The sequence below is a fragment of the Hermetia illucens genome, chromosome 5 (genome assembly GCF_905115235.1).
Source record: "Hermetia illucens chromosome 5, iHerIll2.2.curated.20191125, whole genome shotgun sequence".
NCBI classification, from domain to species: Eukaryota; Metazoa; Arthropoda; class Insecta; order Diptera; family Stratiomyidae; genus Hermetia; species Hermetia illucens.
In genome coordinates, this window is record NC_051853.1 from 4,069,299 (window position 1) to 4,081,767 (window position 12,469).

Sequence of the window (12,469 nt, forward strand, 5' to 3'; positions counted from 1 at the left end):
AATGAGGACTAATAAAAGTGATTGTAAATCCTAAATTTTCTGCTTCACTTTATAGCTTAAATACCAATTTGGAACGATTGTCTAGGTTTGCATTGTCTAATGGAGTGATGAGCGAACTGTGGGGCACGGCCACACGGAACACATCCTTCCTCGTTTAAAACACTTTGGTGATCGAAAACGGACTAGGATAGGCTTTTGGAATGTGCGCACGCACCTCCAAAACGGGGTCTTCAGAATGCAAACTTTCACCAAATTCAGCCAGAATTCCAGCGATATAAGCTGGACATTCTGGGCCTCAACGAAATAAAATGGTGGGGCTCTGGAAAGTACTCCTCTCCCTCTTGCAGCAATGTGCTTTTCTTCTCCGGGTGGAAGCAGACGCGAATCCGCTACCACGGGTTATGTTTCCTTGACCTGAGAGCCGATTTCTGGCAAGATTCTGACTGAAAGGTCCAGGTTAAGGAGCATCACAATTGTACAATGCCATGCGTCGATGGAGACCAAAAGGCAGACCTAAAGAACGGTGGCTTGATACGCTAGTTGGGGATTTGAAAGCCTCGAGATTGCACCCAGATCAGGCATTCAATAGAGCCAAATAGCGAAGCCGATCACGACGAGCCGACCCCGCTTGTGAACGGGACAAAGCCTGAAGAAAAAGAAGAAGAAGAAGAAGAAGATGCATTGATGGAGACTTCCGATATAGTGGAGGAGGATGCTTTCTACGGGCAATTACACACAGTTCACTGAATTTTCCTAAAGGTGGCAGTGTGATTGTGATGGGTGGTCAAGGTGGGCTCTTAAAACACCTTGCTCTGACATGTGATGGGGGAACACGATCTTGGCGATCGCAACTGTAATTGTGGTGGATTCGTGGATTTCTGCAACTTCTACCGCCATAAGGTCAGTTGGGTTTAACTCGATCGATACCGTATGAGCGATCAGATCGACCATTTTGCGATCAGCAGTAGAATTAGGAGTTGTCTATTAGCTGTGCGTGAGAAGAGAGGCGTTGACATTGACCACAAAAGGAATTAGTATCTAATGGTCGCTTACGCTCGCTTGCGTGTTGCGTCTGCCACTTCTCGAAGGGTTGGGAAGTTTCACTGATCGGACGCCGATATACTGAAAGATCAATGACCATTGGGCCACCATCAAAACACCCGAGGTGCTACTGAGGTCATTGGCCACGTCCCGAAGGGCTGTCATAAGATTCGACTGACTGGGGAGTCGTGGAAGCGGATCGATGAATAGAAACAGTTGAAGGCTGTACTGACCGCTACGAATGATATTGGGCGTGACGCGCTCAAACTTCAATGTCGAACGAAATCTCGGGAAGTTCAACGTAGTGTACACTGTTCAAAAAGGGAATTCCCTATTGCGTTGATCAGGGGAACGGAAGGTGCCGCAGATTGCAATGGAAGAGCTTGCATGTTGTCACAAATCTTCCTATGATTTTGTAAAGAACGTTAACGATCGACTCCTCATCTACGATGTCGAGCAACTAACGGTTGCGACCACCAAAGTTGAAACTAAGTCCAGAGAAATGTTCTGTAAAGAAGTCAGGTAACATAGTAGTCACATAGTATCTACCGATGTCCAAATGGATCCGGAGAAAACGCTCGCAGTAACGAACTGGCCCACTCCAAAGATAAATATCATGTTCGTAGTTTTTTGGGATTAGTGGCATATTATTATCAATTTGTCAAAGGGTTTGCCAGTGTTGCGTACTGTCTTCATCCGTTAACGGAGAAAGGCAGCCAATTAATTTGGAATGAACAACACAAAAAAGCCCATGCGGAATTGAAAAGGTGAGCGGTGGTTGGAGTGGAGGGAGTGGAAGGTGAGTCTCCCGTTTTGAGTTATCCAGACTCCGGGAAAATTTTTATTGTGGATACCGATGCAAGCAGCGTCGGAGCAATAATCTTGCAGGAAATGGATGGACAAACGAGGATGCTGTCATATTACAGCAAGAATCTGAGTGAATTTATTGCGTAACTCGCTGGGAGTTATTGGCAGCGACAGACGCAACTAAGCATTTCCACAAATACTTCTATGGCCAGAAGTTCAATCTGAGAACAGATCATGCATCCCTAAAATGGTTGCTTCAATTTAAAAACCACGGAGACCAAGTGCAAGTATGGTGGTCAAAGGGTAGTATAGGTCCCAGGGCGAAACGTGGATTGGTACACACGATGGAGCATAAAACCTGGGAAATGCCTACTGAACCAACACCAACAGCTCTACTACCAAACCCTATCTCCACCTCCATGTGGTGACCGCTGGGAGCTCTTTCGTAACGAAAAGCTGCAGACGGAGAAGGATGAAAGCGAGTCTCCCGCGCCTAAAAACGGGACAAATTGTACCAACTGGTCCTCCAGGTTGGGGGTTGGGTAGGGTTGACAACCCTACACGGAAAACCGATGTTACGGAGCCACGAAAGGAGCCTCGGACAGGATGGCCTTTACAACGACGAACCCGGCAACGACAACGGATTAACGATTTGCGCATTTTCTCATGGAACGTGCGCACGTTCCCTGTACAGAGATAAAGCTGATGAGCAGCTAGCCGATACCCTGTCCCAATATAGGGCTGATATAACAGCGTTACAAGAGATGCGATGGACAGGGACTGGTTTCCTGGAGAAGAGCCACTACATATATATTATAGCGGTCATCCAGTAAACCATGTGCTCGGAGTAGGTTTCTTAGTCAGCCAAAAAATGAAACCTGCTGTTATCGGCTTTGGAAACATAAGCGAACGGCTATGCACTCTGCGCTTGCGAGGCAAGTTTAGAAATATAAGCCTCATAAACGTTCACGCCCCTACAGAGGAGACTGCAGAGTCGGAGAAGGATACCTTCTACGAGGCAGTAGAACGGATCCTCGAAGCCTGTCCCAGATAAGATATAAAAAACATACTTGGGGATTTTAACAACCAAGTAGGGAGGGAGCCCGTATTCAGGCGATACGTTGGCTTCCATAGTTTACACGAAAAAACAAATGATAACGGACTGTGGATTATTCAATTAGCAGGTTCACACGAAATGGTTGTTGGAAGCACCTGGTTTGCGCGGAAAGCGGTCCACAAACATACGTGAGCCTCTCCAGACGGGACCACTTTATCGACATCATGGGAAGAACCGCCCGAGACGTACAAACTGCCTTCATCCAGATCGAGCAGGCGGATATCGGCGAGATCTTGGGCTGCAAGACAAAATATATAGTGGCAACGTCAGCACCGAAGACGAATCAACCAACAACATCAAACCGCACTGGTCAAACACAAACACGAAGAAGAATAAGGATAGGAGAATACAACTTTGAGACCGTTGACAATTTCTCCTATCCAGGGTCGAAAATCACAACCGATAACAGCTACGACGATGAAATCCGCGCACGGTTGTTGTCAGCCAACAGAGCCTATTTCAGCTTACAAAGACTGTTCCGCTCGAAACGTCTTACCATAGGGTCAAAGCTCTTACTGTACAAGACTATGATCTTGCCAGTCCTCATGTATTCCTCGGAAAACTTGGGTTCTTAGCAAGAAAAATTGCGAACTCTTGGCCGCGTTCGAGAGAAGAATCCTCCGAAGAATTTTTGGCCCCCTACATGAGGGTGGACGATTCCGTAGCCTACACAATGACGAAATCTATGAGCGATACCATGATCGTCCGGTTGTGGATAAAATCCGGCTCAATAGGTTACGGTGGGCGGGTCACTTAATCCGTATGGATGAGGATGATCCCACCCGGAAAGTCTATAAGGGCAATATCTATGTTTGAAAAAGAAGACGAGGCAGACCCTGCCTAAGATGGAGCGATGGGGTAGGTCAGGACGCCAGACAGCTTTTAGGGATATCGAATTTTTGGACCTTGGCGTAAAACCAGGATGTCTGGAGTTCCTTATCAAGGCAGGCCTAGACCGGATACTGGTCGTTGCGCCGTTGATGATGATGAAGAGGGTGAAAAACGGGCTAATGGAACTAGAAGAGCTCCTGGATAGGATTTCATACTATAGGCGAACATGGAAAGTAAGACAAAATCCGCAGGAAGCAGAAACAACCGCGCTTGCCGAGGAGAACACCACGAGTACCAAACGGATCGATGACAGCCCATTGCAGAGGGAACTTGGTAAAAAACGAAAGGAGGAAGGGACATCTGAAGGAGACTTCACTCAGGTACTCTCCAGGGCTGAAAAGAAGAAGGCGAAGAGAATCAAAAGACAACACGTCGCGCCATCAGAAAAACCTCTGTCTAAAACTAAGGCGGACAGGAAGGACGGAGTGCCAAAAGAAAAGGTGGGGAGACGAAGGAGGACTAGACTGCCAGCTTTGCTTATTAAGCCGACGGAAGACAAGACTTTTGCGGAAGTCCTCAGCGAAATCCGTTACAAAATCAAACCCAAAGGGTGGTGGAGTCTTAGTCGAACTAGGCCCAAAGATTATAAATAAAGTCCAGTTCTGTGAAGCAGTCAAGGGGCTTCTAGGAGAAAAAGCTTTGGTTTCTAGCCTGAAACCCACGTGTGCTTTAGAAATCCGAGACCTTGACTGTCTCACAGAAAAGAACGAGGTAGAAGAGGCCATCAAACGCGAATGCCCGGAGGTAACCAATGTCCGGATTGATATCACCTCCGCAAACTCCCGAGGCCAAAAACTCGCTGTGGTGGAAGTTGCCGAGCAATACGCGAGGAAGCTTCTAAACAGCGGGAAAATAAAAATTGGTTGGGTAGTGTGTAGGATACGAATTCGGGCCGCCCCAACCAAATGTTACAGATGTTTGGACTATGGGCACACATCTGCAAACTGTCGGGGACCTGACAGAAGGGCAGCATGCCGTAAATGCGGTCAGGCTGGCCATAAAGCGAACAGCTGCAATGAAAAGGAAAGCTGCGTCCTATGCAGGGACCGTGGCGCGACTGATGAGAGCATTGCGCACACTGAGGGGCGGTGTCCAGTTTTCAGAGCAGAACTGGAAAAAACTAGGATACGGTCAACATGATTCGCATCTTACAAATCAATATGCACCGGAGTGCAACCGCTCACGAGTTGCTAGCGCAGTTCGCTGCGGAGACCAAAGCTGATTTAGTACTCATCAGTGAGCAGTATCGAAACAAGGGCCCAGTTTCATGGCATATCATGGACATATCAGGTACCGCTGCCATCTGGGTACGGGACGGCACCCTCCTGGGGGTTCTTGCCCAAGGCCGAAGGGACGGCTTTGTCTAGATTCGGTGTTCAGGGATAACGTTTTTTAGTGTCTATCTTACGCCGAATGAGACGATGCCGGACTTTCGTCGGAAGCTTGATGCTTTGGAGGACGCTATCTTAAGCACGGAAGGGCGGATCCTGGTCGGGGGTGACTTCAATGCTAGGGCACTTGTATGGGGCATGCCTCACACAGATTCCAGAGAGAAACGAATTCTGGAAATGCCGGCGAGAACAGAACTAGTAGTTCTAAACACCGGATCCATCCCAACGTTCCGGCGCCCGGGCTGCGAAGGAAGCATTCCAGACGTAACCTTCGCGTCGGAATCACTGGACGGGTGGCGAGTTCTGGAAGACTTTTCGGCAAGTGACCACCAATACATTGCTTTCGAAGTGGTGGACACAAACTCTCGGTGTGCACCACCCCAGCGATCTTTCTGTGTATGGAACGTCGCGAAAGTGAACACCGGGAAGTTTGTCGAAACTCTGGGAACAGGAGGGGCCACGCTGAAGGGTACTCCTGGGGGCGGTGGCGCCGCAACTGACACTGTCGTAAATTCAGTTATGAACCTGATAACGACGGTCTGCGGAGCCTCCATGCCCAGGAAGACATCGAGGCACGGCAAACCTTCCATGTATTGGTGGACAGTGGAAATCGCAGGGCTCCGGAAGGAGTGTCACAGGCTCCGCCACTTAACACAACGTCTAGGCGACCGGGGGGAGTCATGTACCATAATGATGGAGTACAAATCAGCCAAAAGGAGACTCCGCAGCGCAATAAACAAGAGCAAAGCTCGCTGCTGGCAAGATCTGGTCGACGAGGTGAATGGGGATCCGTGGGGACTCGGTTACAAAATTGTAACCCGAAAAATCGGGGCTCTGCGGAAACCCTGTTCACTTAAAGCCGAGCAGATGGACCGCATTCTGAGGGCACTCTTCCATGCACACCCCGTATGGGATGGTGACGTCGGTGCGAAGAGCGCAGAGGACTGTCCACTTTTCTCTATAAAAGTGTTGGAATAGGCAGTCCTCTCTATGTAAAACAAGAAGGCGCCAGGACCCGATGGTATTCCAGCAGAGGTATACAAACTGGTATTCCAACACCGGACAGACCTACTGCTCGGCGCATTCAACGCTTGCCTGAAAGAGGGCATTTTCCCTGTTCGTTGGAAAGCTGCGAGGCTGGCGCTGATCCCTAAAGGGAAAGGCGATCCCGAATTGCCGTCTTCATACCGCCCACTATGCATGCTTGATACTGCTGGGAAAGTGCTCGAAAAGCTCATCAGAAGTAGACTCGCTGAAGCGATACGCGCTGCCGGAGATTTATCTTCCCGGCAGTTTGGTTTTAGGGCAGGGAGATCGACAATTGATACTGTCATGCAGGCCGTGGACACCGTTCGACGAGCAGAGGCTCATAGCCGCCGAACTCGACGGGTGATGCTCCTCGTAACGCTTGACGTCAGAAACGCCTTCAATTCCGTAAGATGGAAAGACATTCTAGGCACACTAGACAATACCTTCAATGTGCCGAACTATCTCTTACGGATTTTGAGGGATTATCTGAGGAACCGCTCCCTGCTCTATGAAACACTAGAGGGTCAAAGGGGGATGGAGGTCACGTCGGGGATAGCACAGGGATCCATCCTAGGGCCGGACCTCTGGGACGCTACCTATGACAGTCTGCTTAAACTCGACATGTCAGAAGAGTCGCGCCTGGTCGGCTACGCAGATGATGTCGCAGCGCTTGTTGCTGGACGCACTGTCGAACAAGCGCAAAGCAGACTCGGCATATTGATGCGACGGGTAAGCGGATGGATGACCTTGCACTGGAAAAAACCGAAGTAGTCATCCTGACTAAGAAGAGAATTCCGACCCTGCGTCCCATATCGTTCGGCGAGTCGACAATCGAGTCAAAATTAGCGGTAAAGTACCTCGGGTTGACTCTTGACTTAAAGATGAGCTTTTCTGAGCAAATCCAAGCAGCAGCGAACAAGGCTGCGGCTAGAGTTTCGGCGTTAAGTAGGCTAATGGCAAACATTGGGGGTCCTACGTTTAGTAGGCGACGTGTCCTGATGAGCTCAACGAAGTCTGTCCTGCTCTACGGCGCAGAGGTATGAGCTGGCGCTCTTAACAAGGAGGTGTATCGTAAACGCCTCGCGCAAGTACAGAAACGGGGAGCTTTACGGGCGGCGTCTGCGTACCGCACTGTCTTTGAACCGGCCGTGATGGTGATCGTGGGAGTTATCCCGGTTGCCCTTCTTGCTAGGGAGCGTCAGGCCATATACAAGCGCAAGGGAGATGAGCCAAGGGAGGTGGTTGCTCGCGAAGAACGGCAACACACTCTAGACGAGTGGCAGCTCTCTTGGCAAAATGAAACTAGAGGGAGATGGACTGCGCGGCTCATCGGCAACTTAGGTGCGTGGCTGAATCGGAAGCATGGTGAGACTGACTATTTCCTTACCCAATTTTTAAGTGGGCATGGAGGTTTTCAGTCTTACCTGCACAAGATTGGAAAGGCGCGTTCTCCGGATTGTGTGTTTTGCAATGGAGTTGTGGACGACGCCCACCACACTTTTTTTCTTGTGGAAGGTGGGATGGTGTTCGTCAGCAGCTCTATTTAAACACAGGGGATCTCTCGCCAGACAACATTGTCGAAGAGATGCTGAGGACTGCTGACAGGTGGAACCGTGTTGCCCATTATATTCGGGCCCTTGTCGTTGCTAAGAAGATAGAACTCGACCGGTGGAAGAGCCGGATGGCAGGGGGTTCCTTGAACTGACAGTTCCCTTTCTCCTCTCCCCTCCCGTTGGTGAAAGGAATTCCCTGGTTTGAAGGCTCCGCAAGGTGGGAGAGTTCGGGGACTAGCCCGAAGTAATGTGACAAACGGTTCCAGGCTAGCTCTCTGACGATGGGGAGGTGTTTAGTTGGTAGTCCGACGACGTACCGAATCGGGAGTCCAACACTGTGTGCGTAAATGCATTCACCTACCCTACCCCAAAAAAAAAAAAAATTATATGTGTAAATAGAAGGAATGGTTCTGTTCTCTTGCTATTATTTAATGAACAACTGAACAACTGCAACTCCATTGAAAAAAGTTTTCACTTTCAGAGAGAGAAAATTGAGTGAATATTCCAAGACCTATTTTTCTCATGAGTGGATTTGGATCTAAAACACTCAAGAAATCAATCTTTAATTCGTTACATAAGATCTTACTGTCAATTCCATTGACTAAACAATTCTTTCATCTGAGCTGATAACAGTCAAGAGTAATTAAGAGTAGTTTCTATTTAAGCGTCGTCACTTGGCTTATTCGCCTTTCTCCATGGAGAGGTCTTGGAAATATTTAATTTGACGAAAGTGTTCAGATTATTAACTGCGTTCATTCGTTTGCATTAAATTTATTAGTAGAAATGAGGTGCAGATCAGTTCTTTGCATTCTGTGGTAACCTCCTTCAATTTGATATAATTCCAAATAAATTAATAAAAATCTTTTAGTTTTGTTTTTGTAGAAATCTATGGATCGGTGAAACCAAACGAGAATGATTTTCCAGCAACATTTAAGTTTGGAGTTTCCACAGCCGCTTTCCAAATTGAAGGGGGCTGGAATGAAGATGGCAGAGGACCTAGCATTTGGGATATAGGAACTGCCACCCACCCCGAAATCATTGCGGACGGCACAAATGGAAATATTGCTGCAGACTCTTATCATCACGTCGACCGAGACATTGAGATGCTTCGAGAGCTCGGGGTAGGGTTTGACTAAATTAAAAGCTAACATTCTTTGCTGAACGGTTAACCCTGATTTTCCTTAGGTGAATTTTTACAGATTTTCGATATCCTGGACACGAATACTTCCAAATGGAGACTTATCCTCGATGAATCGCTTGGGGATCCAGTACTATAATGGATTAATTGATAAACTTGTTGCGAACTCAATCGAACCAATGGTTACCATGTACCATTTTGACTTACCTTATGAGATCCAAAAAATTGGTGGCTTGACAAATCCTCTCTTTCCTCAGTATTTCGAAAGTTACGCCAACGTCTTATATTCATATTTTGGAGACAGGGTGAGTTAATATTGTCAACCCTTGTGTCAGTGAAACAACCTTACTTCAATGTAGGTCAAATGGTGGATGACGTTCAATGAACCAAGCAAACATTGCATAAGCGCATATGGTATCGGGGAGGAACCACCTTTTGTGAACGCTACTGGAATCGGTGAATACCTCTGTGTTGATAATATCATCAAGGCTCATGCCCGAGCATACCATCGCTATAAAAAGGACTTCTTCAAACAACAAGGTGGGAAAATTGGAATCTCTGCCAACAGTCGTTTTTTCTTTTCTAGGACAAAGGACCGGAATATGACAGACAGAGGCCTTCAATATTGTGTAAGTTGTTTGGTCCTTAGGCTATATCTGTAATACCAGGAAATAATGTAAAGCTTCGTTTAAATTTAGCTTGGTTGGATAATGCATCCAATCTACAGTAAATCTGGTGGGTATCCTGGGGTGATGATACGAGATATTGCAAGTAACAGTCAGATGGAGGGACGAGAGTGGTCTCGACTGCCGAACCTCGACGTATCTACAAAGGCTTACATCAAAGGGACTGCTGACTTCTTTGGTCTTAACTATTACACCTCCCGATACGTTGAATTAGGAGCATATGCCGGAACGGAAAATCCATCTTGGGAAAATGATGCACGACTAAACTGCTCCGTAGACCCCTCTTGGAAGAAGGGGAAATCTTCATGGAGTTATAGTGTACCAGAAGGATTGGGTGGTTTATTAAGGTGGGGTGGACTAAATTTTCACTATTCATGTCTTATGCTTCCTCTATTCATGCAGCATTTGGTTCAATAACTTAAGTAAATTTCCCAATTTAAAAGAAAACTGAAAGTCAGGGGTGATACAGATACCCACTACTGTCATTCGGTTTTATCCTTGGAAATTTCTAATAATGTAAAATTATTCCACAATGGAATACACTCACTATAACATTTTATCACTCTCCATAGATGGATAAAAGAGGAATACGATAATGTTGAGGTCATTGTAACTGAGAACGGTTGGCCAGATGATGGTCGCCTCAACGACGACGGTCGTATTGAGTCCCTCACGGTGAGTTCACCTGTTACCCTTCATATAGTAATCGTTAAAACCTTTTCTTTCATATGCATCCCAAATGATTTAATTTATGTCGCTATTTTAAGGAACATTTACGTCAAGTATCCAAGGCCATCAAAGAGCATGGCTGCAATGTTGTAGGATATTCACACTGGAGCCTGATGGACAATTTCGAATGGCTTGCAGGATATTCGTAAGAATACCACTTGAATGTCTATTTGTTCCTTCGTTTTAATATACAGTCGATTATTTTTTTTCAGAGAACGGTTTGGTCTGTATTATGTGAACATGTCAAGTCCAGAAAGGACACGGATACCAAAGAAATCGTTGGGTGTCTACAAAAAAATTATAGAATCGAAGAAGCTCGCTGAAAAGTTACTGACATTCTAATTTTTATTTAAAAATGAAGACCAATAAAAATAATTTTAAATTCTATATTTTCTGCTTCACTTTATAGATTAAACACCAATTCGGAACGATTGTCTATTATTATTATTATTCTGTTAAGGGAAAGTCGCACCAGGAGTTCGTTGAGAGAGTTCATCCCTCTCTGACTACTGAGGAGAGACAAACAGAGGTCGACCCGTTAACTTTGGGGCCAGTTAGGGAACAAGTCCCTAAACTCCCGCCAGTGACTCAAAATTATATAGATCCCGGTGAAGGAAGTTCGAGTAGGGGGGCCGTCCCAAGACAAGTTGAAACAGAGTTATTAGAACAAGACTTGGGCATAGACGTCAACGACAGACTCCAAGGTGAAGCGACAGCTAGGGATCTGCCCAGGAGTTCAAGCAGGTGTGAAGTTGCATTCGGAGGGGCATGGGGGGCATGTGATAAGGATAGACAAAATTATCCAACGTGGAGAGCCGAACCGCGTACATCTAATCTTGGGCCCTTCCCCACCCAACTACGACCGAACTATTTATTAGATCCTAGTCAGCCCCGCCCAGAATATTCGCGGACTCCTGGACCAAACCGCTCAGATTCCTTCTTGGATCCCAGCCAGACCCGACCAAACCATTTTGGTCCTTCGAGCCATTTTTCCCCTTGGAACTCAGGATATCGTTTTAGACCCGCCCCAACAATCCCAGATATTCCAATATTCAGTGGGGATATCAGTCAATACGAACCATTCAAAAGCCTCTTCAACTCTGTATACGATGGTTCTGAAATCGGTTTTGCGGAGCGCTTAATGATGCTTCAGAGCAAGTTAAGAGGCGATGCAAAACGTGTAATCGACCATTTAGGGATATACGGAGAGAATTACCAACAAGCATGGGTTCTTCTTGACCGAAGATACAGTAATCGACGGGCCTTAACAGAAAAGGAAATTCAGGCGTTAGTTGACTTACCTCAGATAAACCAAAGGGAGGCTAGATCGCTGGGAAGAGCATTGGATACCATACGTTCCGCAGTTCAGAACCTACGGAAAGCAGGATTCAATGCAGATGAAGGTATTCCATTCATTCCGTTCGTCCTGACGAGGAAAATGGATATGACAACTCGAAGGGAATTCGACTTAACGTTACGAGATCCAAAAATGCCCGTTACGATAAACGACATCGACCAATTCCTAGAAAATAGATATGTGGTTATGTCCCCCGGTTGGGATGGTCTAAGTGGGATATCCAAGGCGGAGGATCTTGGGAATAAGAGAAAAACCCAGAAGGAGATAGCCTTGCTCTCCAAGTCGGATGGTGAAAAGAGAAACTGGATTAAATGCTTCTTATGTATGGGGAAGCACTTCACAGCCCAGTGTCCTCAATTCATTGAAAGTACCGACAAGGAGAAACTGCTCCGCCGTTATCATGTTTGCATTTATTGTCTCTTCCACAAATATATCAGGGGGGAAGCGTGCAATAAACGCAAGAATCTCCAATGTGAAATATGCAAAGGGCAACATCTTACTGCCATGCATCCGTGCAAAGGGGATAATCCGTCTTCTGCTGTTCATCATGCCAAAAATTCGACAGCATTGTCATGGTCCGGAACCGTTCTTCCAACAGCTGTCGTTAAGCTAGAGGCAAGAGAAGGACATGCCGTTCCAGTTCGGTGTTTGATCGATCAAGGCAGTCAGAGCAACTATATAACCGAAGATCTATTACAGAAACTTCGGTTAAAAAAGAAAAAGACCAACA

The 12,469-nt window shown here is 46.7% G+C and overlaps 1 protein-coding gene across 1 annotated transcript; it reads left to right on the forward strand.

Annotated features, from left to right (window-relative positions):
• The first annotated feature begins 8,702 nt into the window (after window positions 1-8,702).
• Window positions 8,703-10,769, forward strand: LOC119658324 (myrosinase 1-like). Its single transcript, XM_038065662.1, has 7 exons — window positions 8,703-8,950; window positions 9,015-9,272; window positions 9,327-9,596; window positions 9,666-10,000; window positions 10,226-10,328; window positions 10,421-10,527; window positions 10,595-10,769. Exons 1-7 carry the CDS (start codon window positions 8,933-8,935, stop codon window positions 10,722-10,724), a joined length of 1,221 nt encoding a protein of 406 aa, XP_037921590.1. The 5' UTR covers window positions 8,703-8,932; the 3' UTR covers window positions 10,725-10,769.
• The last annotated feature ends 1,700 nt before the right edge of the window (window positions 10,770-12,469 follow it).

Coding starts and splice junctions, on each gene's coding strand:
- LOC119658324 (XM_038065662.1), top strand. Junction 10,329..10,420: donor GTCGTATTGAGTCCCTCACG/GTGAGTTCACCT, acceptor CGCTATTTTAAG/GAACATTTACGTCAAGTATC. Junction 10,528..10,594: donor GAATGGCTTGCAGGATATTC/GTAAGAATACCA, acceptor ATTTTTTTTCAG/AGAACGGTTTGGTCTGTATT.